Genomic DNA, 19,188 nt, shown 5'->3' on the forward strand with positions numbered 1-19,188 from the left:
TAGAGTGGGCAGTATGGTATATCATGGAGTAGGCAGTATGGTATATCATGGACTAGGCAGTATGGTATATCATGGAGTAGGCAGTATGGTATGTCATGGAGTGGGCAGTATAGTATATCATGGAGTAGGCAGTATGGTATGTCATGGAGTGGGCAGTATAGTATATCCATGTAGGCAGTATGGTATATCATGGAGTAGGCAGTATGGTATATCCATGTAGGCAGTATGGTATGTCATGGAGTGGGCAGAATAGTATATCCATGTAGGCAGTATGGTATATCATGGAGTAGGCAGTATGGTATATCATAGAGTGGGCAGTATAGTATATCCATGTAGGCAGTATGGTATATCATGGAGTAGGCAGTATGGTATGTCATAGAGTGGGCAGTATAGTATATCCATGTAGGCAGTATGGTATATCATGGAGTAGGCAGTATGGTATGTCATAGAGTGGGCAGTATAGTATATCCATGTAGGCAGTATGGTATATCATGGAGTAGGCAGTATGGTATGTCATAGAGTGGGCAGTATAGTATATCCATGTAGGCAGTATGGTATATCATGGAGTAGGCAGTATGGTATGTCATGGAGTGGGCAGTATTTTATATCCATGTAGGCAGTATAGTATATCCATGTAGGCAGTATGGTATGTCATAGAGTGGGCAGTATAGTATATCCATGTAGGCAGTATGGTATATCATGGAGTAGGCAGTATGGTATATCCATGTAGGCAGTATGGTATGTCATGGAGTAGGTAGTATGGTATATCATGGAGTAGGCATTATGGTTTATCATGGAGTAGGCAGTATGGTATATCATGTACTAGGCAGTATGGTATATCATGGAGTAGACTGTATGGTATATCATGGAGTAGGCAGTATGGTATGTCATGGAGTGGGCAGTATAGTATATCATGGAGTAGACAGTATTGTATGTCATAGAGTGGGCAGTATGGTATATCATGGAGTAGGCAGTATGGTATGTCATGGAGTGGGCAGTATAGTATATCATGGAGTAGGCAGTATGGTATGTCATGGAGTGGGCAGTATAGTATATCCATGTAGGCAGTATGGTATATCATGGAGTAGGCAGTATGGTATATCCATGTAGGCAGTATGGTATGTCATGGAGTGGGCAGAATAGTATATCCATGTAGGCAGTATGGTATATCATGGAGTAGGCAGTATGGTATGTCATAGAGTGGGCAGTATAGTATATCCATGTAGGCAGTATGGTATATCATGGAGTCGGCAGTATGGTATGTCATAGAGTGGGCAGTATAGTATATCCATGTAGGCAGTATGGTATATCATGGAGTAGGCAGTATGGTATGTCATAGAGTGGGCAGTATAGTATATCCATGTAGGCAGTATGGTATATCATGGAGTAGGCAGTATGGTATGTCATAGAGTGGGCAGTATAGTATATCCATGTAGGCAGTATGGTATGTCATGGAGTAGGCAGTATGGTATGTCATGGAGTGGGCAGTATAGTATATCCATGTAGGCAGTATGGTATATCATGGAGTAGGCAGTATGGTATATCATGGAGTAGGCAGTATGGTATGTCATAGAGTGGGCAGTATAGTATATCCATGTAGGCAGTATAGTATATCATGGAGTAGGCAGTATGGTATGTCATGGAGTGGGCAGTATAGTATATCCATGTAGGCAGTATGGTATATCATGGAGTAGGCAGTATGGTATGTCATGGAGTGGGCAGTATAGTATATCCATGTAGGCAGTATGGTATATCATGGAGTAGGCAGTATGGTATGTCATGGAGTGGGCAGTATAGTATATCCATGTAGGCAGTATGGTATGTCATAGAGTGGGCAGTATAGTATATCCATGTAGGCAGTATGGTATATCATGGAGTAGGCAGTATGGTATGTCATAGAGTGGGCAGTATAGTATATCCATGTAGGCAGTAGCATCACCACACACCAGCGTTTAGTCACTTAAAGTAAACAGCGGTGGGAGGTGATGCTGTGTGGCAGCTGAATGTGGTAGATACTAACTAGCATACTCCCACATGTACTCAGCAGTTGTTGTGCTAGGGCTCAAGTGGATAGGATATCAAACCCAAATTAGTTCGTACTCTGTTTCCAGAGATTGCCCTAAATAACTAGTGAGTCAGTCACCTCACAATAGAATAGGCCACTGTCGTCACAACCTCCAACATCATCATAGCCCTAGAAACCCCTGAAAGTTGGTTACCTGCTTGTCATTTTTTATCCCAAACAAGATGGGGTTTATAGGCTACAGTGCCTTCTCTAAGGATAACATCTGTCCAATCAGTGGCACCGAATAAAATATCTGCCATTTTACAAGTGACAGGTGTGCTGACCCTGTCTCCTATGAACCCAGTCTGTCTGTCTGTCTCCTATGAACCCAGTCTGTCTGTCTGTCTGTCTGTCTGTCTGTCTGTCTGTCTGTCTGTCTGTCTCCTATGAAACCTGTCTGTCTGTCGGTCTCCTATGAAACCTGTCTGTCTGTCTGTCTCCTATGAAACCTGTCTGTCTGTCTGTCTGTCTGTCTGTCTGTCTGTCTGTCTGTCTGTCTGTCTGTCTGTCTGTCTGTCTGTCTGTCTGTCTGTATCCTATAAACCCAGTGTGTCTGTCTGTGTGTCTGTCTTGTGCCCCAGCTAGAGTAAATACACTGTGTTGTGTTTGTCTGTCCTAGTGTGAGTTCATAAGGTCATAAGTCTATACTAGTGGAGGCTGGTGGGAGGAGCTATAGGAGGATGGGCTCATTGTAATAACTGGAATGGAATTAATGGAACGTATCAAACACATCAAACATATTGAAACCACTTTTTGACTCCGTTCCATTCATTCCATTCCAACCATTACAATGAACCCGTCCTCCTATAGCTTCTCCCACCAGCCTCCTCTGGTATATACAGTAGGTCAGTTCTATTGTTGTCTCAATGGCTCAGATGTGCTTCCCTACTCAGACGTTGTAAACAGGGCCCACTTGTTGCATCATTCTCTCAATCTCTCTACACCATCCTCTTGGCTGAGAGCTCTCCTGAAAGCTGTGTTCTTGGGTCTGTCTGACCCAGTGGGGTCTTTGTGGGTTTCTGGGCTGGCCCTTGGATATGGTTTATGTGTTCTGCTGTTTAAAGCCTGAGCAGTGCTTGTCATCCTTTACATTTGATGGAGTCGTTGGTAATAAATGCTGAAAGCGAGGGAGTGCATGTTCTTGTGGAAGGAAAGAGGGCAGGTATATTGAGTTCATCGTTAGACCAACAGAAGGTGCTCATACATTTACCAGTTCTCTAACAATGAGATGGATCGAGACGTTAGGAAGTTAAGGGCATAGCGTTTAGACTTAAAAATAAAAAAAAGTGAACATGTCACATGACTGTCTACAGAAATTATTCTTGAACATTGGTTATGACAACCAGAACTTGTGAAAATCTGTTTGTGAAAGGTTCTTCTCCAGTTTTGAGACAGCACTGGTCCAGAGGTGTCTGTCTGTCTGTTGGTTTGTCGGTTCTTTGGGTGAGAGGACTAACCCTGTAGATTCCAGGCTTGCCTCTGTGTCAAAGCCCAGAACATCATTCCTCTCTCTCCCCACGGAAAAGGGAGGAGATTCTAGGTGATTATAGCCATTCATATTTTACTACCTCAGTAATTATTGTCATTTTGAGATCAGAACATCCCTGTGGCTATTCCAGTACCATGCACTGACAGAGGTTAGTTGGACAAAGGCACACAGCTGCAGGATACAGAACATTATAAAAGTGATACAGCTTTCATCTTATTCAGTAATCAGGTTTTACCTGCTCAAAAGCTTGTATGTGAAAGAAGCCTCAGGTAAGAGGCAAGACTGAAAGGTCAGGAATGTGGTTGATGACCTCAGCTGCACCCTATCCTAGCCTTGCTCTCTCTCTCTCTCTCTCTCTCTCTCTCTCTCTCTCTCTCTCTCTCTCTCTCTCTCTCTCTGTGTCAGTGAGGTACTAGTTTCACATTGCCAGTGTATAATTAGGGGTTCAGTTAATTATTCTCACATAATGAGTAACCGTGCCTAAGATCTGTAAGACTTGTGCTTTAGCTCAACAGGCTAACACAGTATTGTGGTGCACGGGAGTTCCTGGGTTTGAACCTCGGTCACACATCAGTAAGGTGATCAGGGTTCAGAAGGTACTATATATTTTTACATTTTGGTCATTGGTGATCAGGGTTCAGAAGGTATATTTTTACATTTTGGTTCTTTAGCAGACTCTCTTAAAGGCTTACAGTATAACTTACTCTATATGACTATATGACTCTATATGACTGTCTGGCTGTATACCAGTTGTTTGTCTCCCATTGGTATTTCCTCTGTTATGCCTCCTGATCTCTGCTTTGATTGGTATTGTTTCTTTCCCTGGATGTTTTATTTAGTACAACACTTTATGCATTATGTGTCATCACCAGCCATAGATTTGGCTTGGCAAACCTCTCAGTGAAGGACAAGTTAATCAGGCCATCGATGCTGAAGTCTGAGCCGTCTTCTCTCTGGGAAGAAGAAGAAGGTTTTGAAGCTAACAGGGTTCCAGAGTTGGGGTCCAGTTCCATTTCCATCCAACAGAATACCTAGTTTCCTCTCTTTTCCACTTTGTGTTTTTCTTCTTCTCCCTCTTCTCAAATACAGTGATGTTTAAAAAAAGGACCATACTTTGTGGGCACTTATCTGTGCCAGCTGGTATGGAACTAATCTGAGCTGAGCTATTTCTCATTAAAGGAGGGCCTCTTTGGGAGGCGCGCCGGTGTGCGGACTGCGGACAGGGGAAAGAGCTGTCTGTTTCTGCAGAAGGGCTTCATTTTGTGGCAGGCAGGAATAACTCCCTGACAGTTTTATTGCAGGCCGGACTTCAGGCCTGAGATGAGGCGCACAGAGCCTTTGTGCAAACGCCACTGATACACTGTGGAGGAATGTTGACTACCATGCCATCTCTGATTGGCTTGGCGTCTGGCCCCTCTGTCCCCCCTCCTAAAACATACTCCTCTAGGATTAGTGCTAAAACTCTGGCAGCCTCCTGGCTGATGAGGAAAATCACTGTCCTTGTTGTAGCATGAAGTGGAATCAGGAAGTGGATCATCAAGTGGCCTCCCGAGTGGCGCAACGTCACTACTGCCACCCTGGTTATTTATTTATTTATCTATTTAAATAAATATATTATTTATTTAGCAAAGTGAATGAGCAGATAACCTACTTACATCCAAGAATAAAACACAATGAATGTCTGACTGGAAATCCAGACGGTTGATTCACCATCAACACTCTAACATGAAAGTGGAGCTACGATGTTAATCATGTTCATCGTTTTAGCAAGGGGAACAGTGTGATGAGTAACCTACATAACTGTTCCCCCCTCTCCACCCTCCAGTGATCAGATCCCACATCTCAACTCTGAATCATCGTCACCATGGTTACGAACCTGTCAAAACCTGCCGAAACCTGCATGCCGCAGGAGGCTTTGATTTTCCACACATGGTGTAGACTAAAGAGGAGAGTCATCAGGGCAGGCAGTGCCCCTACCGCAGCAGAAACATGGTGATAGGGACGGTGATGGGGGCATGGTGCCGACTGGCAGAGAGACTGATGAATCTGCTGATTTACTTGCACGACATACAGTATCCGGGCTACCTGCCATAAGGGCCCGTGTTCACAAAGCATCTCAGAGTAGGAGCGCTGATCTAGGATCAGGTCCTCCCTGCCCATATTATCTTAGAAATTCTGATTTTTAAAAAATCTAGCACTTCTATGGGCCCAGATCTCCTTCTGAAAGAATAGCATGCTGGGAATGTGGTAGGATTGTGTTTCCATGGATACTGAAAATAAATCAATGTTGCTCCCTACAACACTCATATCATCAGGGGAGAACGTGTCCACTGTCTCCTGGCATCCAGCTCAACTTTACAGGACTCTTTGGTGATGTAAGGAGTGAAACAGTAGCCAGTAGACTGACTTACTGTAGACCCCAACCGTCTCTATGACAACCACATTTCCCCTTTACCTCGTCATTTTTTCATGTTGAGTCAACATGGGAACATTCCCCTGTACATCATTGTACAGTAAACATAATTTTCTCATGTTGAGTCAACGTGGGAACATTCCCCTGTACATCATCGTACAGTAAATATCATTTTCTCATGTTGAGTCAACGTGGGAACATTCCCCTGTACAACATCGTACAGTAAACATCATTTTCTCATGTTGAGTCAACATGGGAACATTCCCCTGTACAACATCGTACAGTAAACATCATTTTCTCATGTTGAGTCAACGTGGGAACATTCCCCTGTACAACATCCTACAGTAAACATCATTTTTTGGGTATTTGACATTTCTTTACCATGATGCATACGGCCGCGTATCGGTGTGCCCCTGTAAATATTTCCTCACTTCACTGCAGATTTATATCAGGTGGGTGTTAAAACCAGTAGGTCACTGGGACACGCTCTTTTAAAAGACCAGGAGTAATCTGTGTCCCGATCTCAGCCGTATATGGTGTTGAATGTTTCTGGATGTGTTTCCTCTCCTCCAGCATGGAACACTCCAGACCTGTGTTCCATCATAATCTAGATCTCTACAGGATGGAAGAAAGAGCATTCTACTGATGGAACACTCCAGCTCTGTGTTCCATCATAATCTAGATCTCTACAGGATGGAAGAAAGAGAGTTCTACTGATGGAACACTCCAGCCCTGTGTTCCATCATAATCTAGATCTCTACAGGATGGAAGAAAGAGCGTTCTACTGATGGTACACTCCAGCCCTGTGTTCCATCATAATCTAGATCTCTACAGGATGGAAGAAAGAGAGTTCTACTGATGGTACACTCCAGACCTGTGTTCCATCATAATCTAGATCTCTACAGGATGGAAGAAAGAGAGTTCTACTGATGGAACACTCCAGCTCTGTGTTCCATCATAATCTAGATCTCTACAGGATGGAAGAAAGAGAGTTCTACTGATGGTACACTCCAGCCCTGTGTTCCATCATAATCTAGATCTCTACAGGATGGAAGAAAGAGAGTTCTACTGATGGTACACTCCAGCCCTGTGTTCCATCATAATCTAGATCTCTACAGGATGGAAGAAAGAGAGTTCTACTGATGGTACACTCCAGCTCTGTGTTCCATCATAATCTAGATCTCTACAGGATGGAAGAAAGAGAGTTCTACTGATGGTACACTCCAGCCCTGTGTTCCATCATAATCTAGATCTCTACAGGATGGAAGAAAGAGAGTTCTACTGATGGTACACTCCAGACCTGTGTTCCATCATAATCTAGATCTCTACAGGATGGAAGAAAGAGAGTTCTACTGGCCTGGATTGTATAGTGTTGGTCCACCCTGTGTCTACCCAGGGTGCATCATCATCATCAGATATAGGCCATATTCACAGACTGGCTCCCTGAGTGAATGTGAACAGAGCGAACAGAGTGTCCTGGAACACAGCCGAGTCAGCACATCCCACAACATGTGTTCTGGAACACAACCCAGTCAATACATTCCTCAACATGTGTTCTGGAACACAACCCAGTCAATACATCCCTCAACATGTGTTCTGGAACACAACCCAGTCAATACATCCCTCAACATGTGTTCTGGAACACAACACAGTCAGTCCAGAGTGGTGTGTGTGTGCATGCGTGGTGTGTGTGTGCATGCGTGGTGTGTATGCGTGGTGTGTGTATGCACGATGTGCGAAGTGCTTGCGTTAAGGCTTTTCTGTGGGGGTTGGGTGTTGTCTAATTCTCTGCTGGTGGACTAGTGCTGTCTGATGAGAGAGAGAGAGAGAGAGAGAGAGAGAGAGAGAGAGAGAGAGAGAGAGAGAGAGAGAGAGAGAGAGAGAGAGAGAGAGAGAGAGAGAGAGCGAGAGAGAGAGAGAGAGAGAGAGAGAGAGAGATGGAGAGAGGGAGAGAGAGAGAGAGAGAGAGAGAGAGAGAGAGAGAGATGGAGAGAGGGAGAGAGGGAGAGAGAGAGAGAGAGAGAGAGAGAGAGAGAGAGAGAGAGAGAGAGAGAGAGAGAGAGAGAGAGGGGGGCCTTGGCTGGGCTCTACTGCTGGCTGACGGTGTCTCCGGAAGAATCTATGCGTGCCCAAATAGCTGGTTGACACACACACATACACGTACACACACACTCAGACCTTCAGCTGGGAAGGGATTTAATCTGTGACTGAAAACAACAATGATGAATAGAGGTCTGTTGCTGTGCTGTGAATCTCAAACATATGCCCGGTCCACCATCCAGCCAAGAAACTGTGTGTGTTTCTCACCCTTCTGAATAGAATCAGGGCCAGCTGTTTGTATAGACAGATCACTCATAGACGTGAGAGGTTTCAACGGACAGCGTTGGGTTGTGTTAGGGTCTATGTTCATGACTCATAATCGCACATGCACACACAGACACACACACGTACACAGCAACAGTCAGGAATATATCAAACTCTCCAGTGCCACAATGATCAGGACAACAATGGAATTTGAATGAGGTCTGTTGTTAGGCCGTAGAGCAACATGACAGAATATATCATATATTGAGTTCTGTTGTTAGGACGTAGATCAACATGACAGAATATATGCTATACTGAGTTCTGTTAGGCCGTAGAGCAACATGACAGAATATATGTTATAATGAGTTCTGTTGTTAGGCCGTAGAGCAACATAACAGAATATATGTTATAATGAGTTCTGTTGTTAGGCAGTAGAGCAACAGGACAGAATTTATGTTGTAATGAGTTCTGTTGTTAGGCCGTAGAGCATCATGACAGAATTTATGTTATAATGAGTTCTGTTAGGCCGTAGGGCAACATGACAGAATATATGTTATAATGAGTTCTGTTGTTAGGCCGTAGATCAACATGACAGAATATATGTTATAATGAGTTCTGTTAGGCCGTAGAGCAACATGACAGAATATATGTTATAATAAGTTCTGTTAGGCAGTAGAGCAACATGACAGAATATATGTTATAATGAGTTCTGTTAGGCCGTAGAGCATCATGACAGAATATATATTATAATGAGTTCTGTTGTTAGGCCGTAGGGCAACATGACAGAATATATGTTATAATGAGTTCTGTTAGGCCGTAGAGCATCATGACAGAATATATGTTATAATGAGTTCTGTTGTTAGGCCGTAGAGCATCATGACAGAATATATGTTATAATAAGTTCTGTTGTTAGGCCGTAGAGCATCATGACAGAATATATGTTATAATGAGTTCTGTTGTTAGGCCGTAGAGCATCATGACAGAATATATGTTATAATGAGTTCTGTTGTTAGGCCGTAGAGCAACATGACAGAATATATGTTATAATGAGTTCTGTTGTTAGGCCGTAGAGCAACATGACAGAATATATGTTATAATGAGTTCTGTTGTTAGGCAGTAGAGCAACATGACAGAATATATGTTGTAATGAGTTCTGTTGTTAGGCAGTAGAGCATCATGACAGAATATATGTTGTAATGAGTTCTGTTGTTAGGCCGTAGAGCAACATGACAGAATATATGTTATAATGGGTTCTGTTAGGCCGTAGAGCAACATGACAGAATATATGTAATAATGAGTTCTGTTAGGCCGTAGAGCAACATGACAGAATATATGTTATAATGAGTTCTGTTAGGCCGTAGAGCAACATGACAGAATATATGTTATAATGAGGTCTGTTAGGCCGTAGAGCAACAAGAATAGGATATATGTTCTTAGTTCCGCTAGGTAGTAGAGCAACATAACAGAATAAATGACACCACAGGGCAAAGTGTTACTGATGAGGCCCCTGCCTGCTTCGATGAAAGGTGTGTGTGCGTGTGCATGTGTGTGTGTGTGATCATGCACAGGGGTCACCTGGGCCTCTCTCTTTGGCTTGAAGAAGGAGGGAAGCATAATTATTGAGGTCTTAGTAACAGTGAGAGTGTGAACACAGGGAGCAGAGAGGTCAGAGGTCATTGGAGACCAAATGGATCTGTGTTCATGACAGAGGAAAACATGAGTGAGGAAGAAGAAAGGCAAATGCAGAGAGAGAGAGAAAGAAGGACAGAGAAAATGTATTGAGAAATGTTTGGGAGAGAGACAAAGACTGTCACAGAAAGAAAGGCAGACAGACAGAAATGTAGGAAGAGAGAGAGAGAGGTAGAGCTGAAAGAGGGAGAGAGAGAGATGGGGGGCTGAGAGAGAGAGTGAGAGAGGTAGAGATGAAACAGAGAGACAGAGAGGGAGAGGAGAGAGATAGAGAGAGGTAGAGCTGAAGGGATAGGCAGAGACTGCAGTAGGGTATTGTGTATGTTGCTATCTGCAGCAGTGACAGCTTTTGCTGAGTCAGAGTAGAGACTCTCCAAGCTGCAGCAGCCTGTGTGGTAGTGGTACAGTTTACCTGCAGCACTGCGTCATAGTAGGCTGGAGTCACACTCTACTGCTCAACACTGCCACCCAATGGTGAGACAAGAAACAACACATGCAATGCCATGTTGAAAGATCTCAACACACCCTGACACGATGAAAAAGCCTAAGAGTTGTTGGAACTAATGCAATGTACCAAGAGGCCTCATAACCATACCAACTAGCAACGAATCCTGTTCTTTTGGAAACCCTTCAGCCTTTGCACTACAGCATTACACATAGACTGTATGTGTTGGCAAGCTGACCTGTGTGATCTGGCTATGGTGCATAAGTCAGTCAGTGTAGTAGTCAGTCACAGTATTATATCATCTCTATGGTAGTAGTGGCTTTGCACATAGGAGACAGATAGAGGCAGTTCTGTCAGCAGGAAAAAGAAAAAAAAAAGTGTTTTTTAACTCTTCACAGATGTGCTTCTCTGAACTACAGTCTACACTCCTCACTGGCACAGAGCAACTAGCCCAGGGCAACTAGCCCAGGGCAACTAGCCCAGAGCAACTAGCCCAGGGCAACTAGCCCAGAGCAACTAGCCCAGGGCAACTAGCCCAGGGCAACTAGCCCAGAGCAACTAGCCAAACTATTACTGGACAAGATGTGCATTCATGAAATGTGACCCAATATACTACCCAATATACTAAAGGTTATAGTTCATATACTAAAGGTTATAGTTCATATACTAAAGGTTATAGTTCATATCTGGGGCTGCAGGTATCCTAGTGGTTAGGTCATTGGACTAGTAACCGAAAGGTTGCAAGATCGAATCCCCGAGCTGACAAGGTAAAAATCTGACGCAGGGTTTCACTCACACATGCAGGGTTTCACTCACACATGCAGGGTTTCACTCACACATGCAGGGTTTCACTCACACATGCAGGGTTTCACTCACACATGCAGGGTTTCACTCACACATGCAGGGTTTCACTCACACATGCCGGGTTATCTCTCCAATCACTTGGACAATAAGCCTTTGCTTAGTTAGCTTTTTCCTTGATTCACTGACATGGAAAAGTACCACAGCTGTGTGTGACTGTAAACTGATCTCTTCTTTCTCTTCTTTTAGAGAAACTCTACAACTCAAATGGACGAGAGCTGAGGAGAGCCCTGTTTTCCCTCAAACAGATCTTTCAGGTAATGCTCCCCTCCCTTTTGTCTTAGCAGCAGCCTGAGAATGTCAGATTCATTAATACTGCAGCGATAGTCTACTAATGGCTCTTGTTTATCATTAACTATCACACATTCTCCCATAAGACACACACACGTGTATGCACATATGCACGAGTGTGTTGGACACACACACATACACGCATGCTTTGTACAGCAAGTGCTCATACTTAACACAAACACACACACTGTACAGTAATATTTTCCTAGCTATCTGAACAGAGCTGTGCAGTGAGAGAAGACTGCCTCCGTGGCAGCTATGCTATGCTGTACTCTGCTGTGCTCAGGTCCATGCTTGGCCAGAGCCCTGCTTCACACACTGGGGCTGGCTGGCCTGGCAGGGAATCACTGTGGAGGCTAGAGGGGGAGTGTTAAACATCACTTCAGGAGACCGTTGGAAGGAAAAGTGAGCTACAGATGTTGACAGAGAAATACAGGAATAGATCAGGACGTCTCACTGTGCCTGTGCACACTTGGAATGACTAGGTCAGGTTTGGAGGAAGTGGATGTTACCACACACACACACACAAGCAACTGCACTCAAGTAACCTCTCCTCTAAAGAGCTTGTATCAATATAGTGCGTCCATGTGTTTGGATGAAGAATCCTGTTAACATGTTGTCTGCTGCAGGTCTATACCTAAATGTTATCAGAAGGTACAGTGTCTCCAGCTCTGTGGTCACAGACTGTGTAATATTTCAGTTCCAGCCCAGCTGTGTGTGTCTGGAACTTTCTCTCTCTGTGTGAGTACACACTTGTATACACAGTGGTCTTGCCAAATGACTGGGCTCTCCATCATTGATGCATGTAGAAGCTGTCCTGGAAACACTCTGGTGTGTATTCCTATGAGGGAGGAGCACTCTAAGACTGACCACCCAACAATACACACACACACACACACACACACACACCTCTCCCCCTCACTCCCCACCTGAGCACTAGCTCCTAGCCTAGCGTTGCATAGCCCACTCCGAAGCCAGATGAAAACCTCCCTCCTGTACTTAAATGACTGAGCCGTCGACAGGTGTGAGAGCCACAGGCGGTTTTGTCGTCTAGGAGAACAACATAAAGTGCAGGATTTGGCAAGCGGACATGAGGCTCTGCAAATAAAATACTACTGTAACATGTTGAAATATAGGAGACAATCTCAGCAGAAATATACACATATGACAGGGTCATTCACTATGTATTTCAGGGTTATGATAATACTGTGTTTTTCATTATATTCCATGTCCCAGTATCGAAGCACTGCTACAGTGGTCTTAGTTGTCCTCTTCAATATTGTAAGACCTTTGTCTAGTATTAAGTCAAAAAGACTTGGATAAGCAGTCCACTAAAACATGCCTTTTCATGGAGCTCTCCCAAGGCCTTTTGATATTACACAACTGGACAGGCTGCCAATGAAACGTTGTGTGGTGACATCAAAGTGAAAGAAATAGCACTGAGCTCAGATCAGATGGTTCAGCATAAAGAAATAGCACTGAGCTCAGATCAGTTGGCTCAGTATAAAGAAATAGCACTGAGCTCAGATCAGTTGGTTCAGCATAAAGAAATAGCACTGTGCTCAGATCAGTTGGTTCAGCATAAAGAAATAGCACTGAGCTCAGATCAGTTGGCTCAGTATAAAGAAATAGCACTGAGCTCAGATCAGTTGGTTCAGTATAAAGAAATAGCACTGAGCTCAGATCAGATGGTTCAGTATAAAGAAATAGCACTGTGCTCAGATCAGTTGGTTCGGCATAAAGAAATAGCACTGAGCTCAGATCGGATGGTTCAGTATAAAGAAATAGCACTGAGCTCAGATCAGATGGTTCAGTATAAAGAAATAGCACTGAGCTCAGATCAGTTGGTTCAGTATAAAGTGCTCTCCCAGTGGGTGGTTGGCTACATGCTAACTCTACAGTCTCCGTCCCAAATAGCACCCTGTTCCCTTTATAGTGCACTACTTTTGACCAGGGCCTCATAGGACTATAGTCAAAAGTAGTGCCCTACATAGGGAATATGGTGCCATTTAGGAGTGAAGCAAGCTGGGAGCCTGTTGTTCAGAAATACATTCATCCAATTGGATCAATTAGATTAGAGCTAATCGTGTTATAGTAAGGTTATAGCCACAGAGTTGAAGGTTATTCAACAGGGCCCCATGCATCTTGTGTGTAATAAAGCACTCCTGATCTAGTAATTAAAGGGGTTCTCCAGCCATAGTTCCCTAGACACATTGTCTACATTGAATTTCACTCCTGATCTAGTAATTAAAGGGGTTCTCCAGCCATAGTTCCCCAGACACATTGTCTACATTGAATTTCACTCCTGATCTAGTAATTAAAGGGGTTCTCCAGCCATAGTTCCCCAGACACATTGTCTACATTGAATTTCACTCCTGATCTAGTAATTAAAGGGGTTCTCCAGCCATAGTTCCCTAGACACATTGTCTACATTGAATTTCACTCCTGATCTAGTAATTAAAGGGGTTCTCCAGCCATAGTTCCCTAAACACATTGTCTACATTGAATTTCACTCCTGATCTAGTAATTAAAGGGGTTCTCCAGCCATAGTTCCCCAGACACGTTGTCTACATTGAATTTCACTCCTGATCTAGTAATTAAAGGGGTTCTCCAGCCATAGTTCCTCAGACACATTGTCTACATTGAATTTCACTCCTGATCTAGTAATTAAAGGGGTTCTCCAGCCATAGTTCCCTAGACACATTGTCTACATTGAATTTCACTCCTGATCTAGTAATTAAAGGGGTTCTCCAGCCATAGTTCCCCAGACACATTGTCTACATTGAATTTCACTCCTGATCTAGTAATTAAAGGGGTTCTCCAGCCATAGTTCCCTAGACACATTGTCTACATTGAATTTCACTCCTGATCTAGTAATTAAAGGGGTTCTCCAGCCATAGTTCCCCAGACACATTGTCTACATTGAATTTCACTCCTGATCTAGTAATTAAAGGGGTTCTCCAGCCATAGTTCCCCAGACACATTGTCTACATTGAATTTCACTCCTGATCTAGTAATTAAAGGGGTTCTCCAGCCATAGTTCCCCAGACACATTGTCTACATTGAATTTCACTCCTGATCTAGTAATTAAAGGGGTTCTCCAGCCATAGTTCCCTAGACACATTGTCTACATTGAATTTCACTCCTGTTCACTCCATGTTCCTTCCTATTGTAATGTTATGTTCAGAAGGCATTTTGATATCTGGTGTCCTGATCCTGGTGTGTACGTAGCCTACAGTAACCATCTCTCCTATCATACCCGACAGCAGGGTTTCACAAATAGGTCCCGAGGCCCCTCTGGGTGCACGTTTAGGTTTGTGCCCTAACATTAACCAACTCATCATCAAGCTTGGATTACTTCAATCAGCTGTGTTGTGCTAGTAGGAAATCCAAAATGTGCTCCCAGGAGGTGGGTGGGGGCAAGACAGAGTTCAGGAAACTCTTCCCTTTATTTAACTAGGCAAGTGAGTTTACAATTTACAATGATGGCCTACCACGGCCTAACCTGGACAGCACTGGGTCAATTGTGCATCGCCCTATGGGACTCCCAAGTACGGACAGTTGTGATACAGCCTGGAATCGAACCAGGGTGTCTATAGTGATGCCTCTAGCACTGAGATGCAGTGCCTTAGACCGCTGCGCCACTCAGGAGCCCAAGGCTGCTATTTCACAGCTAAGACTCAACAACTATGATGTAATGAATTTGTTTGGTGTGAACCCAGAGTTTCCCCATCACTTTAGCCAGGATCTAAGATGGACAGGGTTGTGGTCTGGGTCAGTAATACCAAATCAGCAATGAGAAGAGTGCTCACTCACTCACTCACCCTCGGAGTGGTTCATTCGTGTCTAACCATTCATTAAACGAGGACAGCAATGCTCTTAGCACCTCTCTGTCACTAATTGGATGAGCTCTTTCTGTTAGCCGACAACAGGCACTTAGCAACCAATGTTTAAGGCAACTACAAAATACAGGGTTGCCATGAGAACAGGAAATGAGGTGCTTGGAGCATGATGGGTAATTTGTCCCTGGTGAAAGTAACGCACAACATACTTAGTCTTACTTGCTGTCATGGAAATATGTGTTGTCAAGGATACCATAAATCTCTTTAATGAAATGTAATGCTTGTATTTCCATACAGTGTGTAGTAAATGAATGTTACTGCAAACAATAATAAATAATGCCCATACTTGGCAAAGTTTAAAGGTCATTATTATACTGTAGATAAAAACATGAAACCTACAAGGGCTCTTAAATGTCGTTCAAGGTTTTTATAGATTTGTGGCATCAAAAAAACACTCTCATATAACTTCCTAATCCTTGTCCCATTATGCTAAATCATACATAGATGTCCCATTATGCTAAATCATACATAGATGTCCCAAATGCTGCCCTATTCCCTATATAGTGCACCACTATTGCGCTAAAATAGGGAATAGGGTGCTATTTAGGACATATCCATAGAATCACTGCTACTCATAGCACATGACCAATCTCTAGTCGTCTGTATGATGTGTGAGAGTCAGGCATAAACTGCTCGTCTCTCTGTTCCTCAGGATGACAAGGACCTGGTCCATGAGTTTGTGGTGTCTGAAGGACTGACATGTCTAATCAAGGTTGGAGCTGAAGCAGACCAGAACTACCAGAATTACATCCTCAGGGGTATGTACAGACCAGTAGTAACTAACACACACACACACACACACACACACACACACACACACACACACACACACAGGGATCGTATCAATCAGAGATGGTATCAATCAGAGATGGTATCAATCAGAGATGGTATCAATCAGGGATGGTATCAATCAGAGATGGTATCAATCAGGGATCGTATCAAACAGAGATGGTATCAATCAGAGATAGTATCAATCAGAGATGGTATCAATCAGAGATAGTATCAATCAGAGATGGTATCAATCAGGGATGACATTAATCAGAGATGGTATCAATCAGGGATAGTATCAATCAGAGATGGTATCAATCAGAGATGGTATCAATCAGAGATGGTATCAATCAGGGATAGTATCAATCAGAGATGGTATCAATCAGAGATGGTATCAATCAGAGATGGTATCAATTAGGGATGGTATCAATCAGAGATGGTATCAATCAGAGATAGTATCAATCAGAGATGGTATCAATCAGAGATGGTATCAATCAGAGATGGTATCAATCAGAGATGGTATCAATCAGGGATGGTATCAATCAGAGATGGTATCAATCAGGGATGGTATCAATCAGGGATAGTATCAATCAGAGATGGTATCAATCAGGGATGACATTAATCAGATGGTATCAATCAGGGATGGTATCAATCAGAGATGGTATCAATCAGGGATGACATTAATCAGAGATGGTATCAATCAGGGATAGTATCAATCAGAGATGGTATCAATCAGAGATGGTATCAATCAGAGATGGTATCAATCAGGGATGGTATCAATCAGAGATGGTATCAATCAGGGATAGTATCAATCAGAGATGGTATCAATCAGAGATGGTATCAATCAGAGATGGTATCAATCAGGGATGGTATCAATCAGAGATGGTATCAATCAGAGATAGTATCAATCAGAGATGGTATCAATCAGAGATGGTATCAATCAGAGATGGTATCAATCAGAGATGGTATCAATCAGGGATGGTATCAATCAGAGATGGTATCAATCAGGGATAGTATCAATCAGAGATGGTATCAATCAGGGATGGTATCAATCAGAGATGGTATCAATCAGGGATAGTATCAATCAGAGATGGTATCAATCAGAGATGGTATCAATCAGAGATGGTATCAATCAGGGATGGTATCAATCAGAGATGGTATCAATCAGAGATAGTATCAATCAGAGATGGTATCAATCAGAGATGGTATCAATCAGAGATGGTATCAATCAGAGATGGTATCAATCAGGGATGGTATCAATCAGAGATGGTATCAATCAGGGATAGTATCAATCAGAGATGGTATCAATCAGGGATGGTATCAATCAGAGATGGTATCAATCAGGGATGGTATCAATCAGAGATGGTATCAATCAGGGATGGTATCAATCAGAGATGGTATCAATCAGGGATCGTATCAATCAGGGATGACATTAATCAGATGGTATCAATCAGGGATGGTATCAATCAGAGAGTATCAATCAGAGATGGTATCAATCAGAGATGGTATCAATCAGGGATCGTATCAATCAGAGATGGTATCAATCAGAGATGGTATCAATCAGGGATCGTATCAATCAGAGATGGTATCAATCAGGGATGGTATCAATCAGAGATGGTATCAATCAGGGATCGTATCAATCAGAGATGGTATCAATCAGAGATGGTATCAATCAGAGATGACATCAATCAGGGATCGTATCAATCAGAGATGGTATCAATCAGAGATGGTATCAATCAGGGATCGTATCAATCAGAGATGGTATCAATCAGGGATCGTATCAATCAGAGATGGTATCAATCAGGGATAGTATCAATCAGGGATAGTATCAATTAGGGATGGTATCAATCAGAGATGGTATCAATCAGGGATGGTATCAATCAGGGATAGTATCAATCAGGGATGGTATCAATCAGGGATGGTATCAATCAGGGATAGTATCAATCAGAGATGGTATCAATCAGAGATGGTATCAATCAGGGATAGTATCAATCAGAGATGGTATCAATCAGGGATCGTATCAATCAGAGATGGTATCAATCAGAGATGACATCAATCACGGATCGTATCAATCAGAGATGGTATCAATCAGGGATAGTATCAAACAGGGATAGTATCAATCAGGGATAGTATCAATTAGGGATGGTATCAATCAGAGATGGTATCAAGCAGAGATGGTATCAATCAGGGATGGTATCAATCAGGGATAGTATCAATCAGGGATAGTATCAATCAGAGATGGTATCAATCAGATGGTATCAATCAGATGGTATCAATCAGAGATGGTATCAATCAGATGGTATCAATCAGATGGTATCAATCAGAGATGGTATCAATCAGAGATGGTATCAATCAGAGATGGTATCAATCAGAGATGGTATCAATCAGGGATGACATTAATCAGAGATGGTATCAATCAGGGATGGTATCAATCAGGGATGGTATCAATCAGGGATAGTATCAATCAGAGATAGTATCAATCAGGGATAGTATCAATCAGGGATGACATTAATCAGATGGTATCAATCAGGGATAGTATCAATCAGAGATTTTATCAATCAGAGATGGTATCAATCAGAGATGGTATCAATCAGGGATAGTATCAATCAGGGATAGTATCAATCAGAGATGGTATCAATCAGGGATAGTATCAATCAGGGATAGTATCAATCAGGGATAGTATCAATCAGGGATGACATTAATCAGATGGTATCAATCAGGGATAGTATCAATCAGAGATGGTATCAATCAGAGATGGTATCAATCAGGGATAGTATCAATCAGATTGTATCAATCAGATGGTATCAATCAGGGATGGTATCAATCAGAGATGGTATCAATCAGGGATAGTATCAATCAGGGATAGTATCAATCAGGGATAGTATCAATCAGGGATGACATTAATCAGATGGTATCAATCAGGGATAGTATCAATCAGAGATGGTATCAATCAGGGATGAC

General features: G+C 42.8%; 1 protein-coding gene across 1 annotated transcript in view; it reads left to right on the plus strand.

Annotated features, from left to right (window-relative positions):
- Nucleotides 1-19,188, plus strand: part of LOC139419028 (FH1/FH2 domain-containing protein 3-like) — a 175,131-nt gene that overhangs the window by 87,125 nt on the left and 68,818 nt on the right. Inside the window, exons 3-4 of the mRNA XM_071168865.1 lie at nucleotides 11,456-11,523; nucleotides 16,112-16,217. Coding sequence (XP_071024966.1) covers nucleotides 11,456-11,523; nucleotides 16,112-16,217 — 174 coding nt within the window. The remainder of the gene's footprint in view (nucleotides 1-11,455; nucleotides 11,524-16,111; nucleotides 16,218-19,188) is intronic.

The sequence above is a fragment of the Oncorhynchus clarkii genome, chromosome 2 (assembly GCF_045791955.1).
Source record: "Oncorhynchus clarkii lewisi isolate Uvic-CL-2024 chromosome 2, UVic_Ocla_1.0, whole genome shotgun sequence".
In the NCBI taxonomy this organism is placed as follows: Eukaryota; Metazoa; Chordata; class Actinopteri; order Salmoniformes; family Salmonidae; genus Oncorhynchus; species Oncorhynchus clarkii.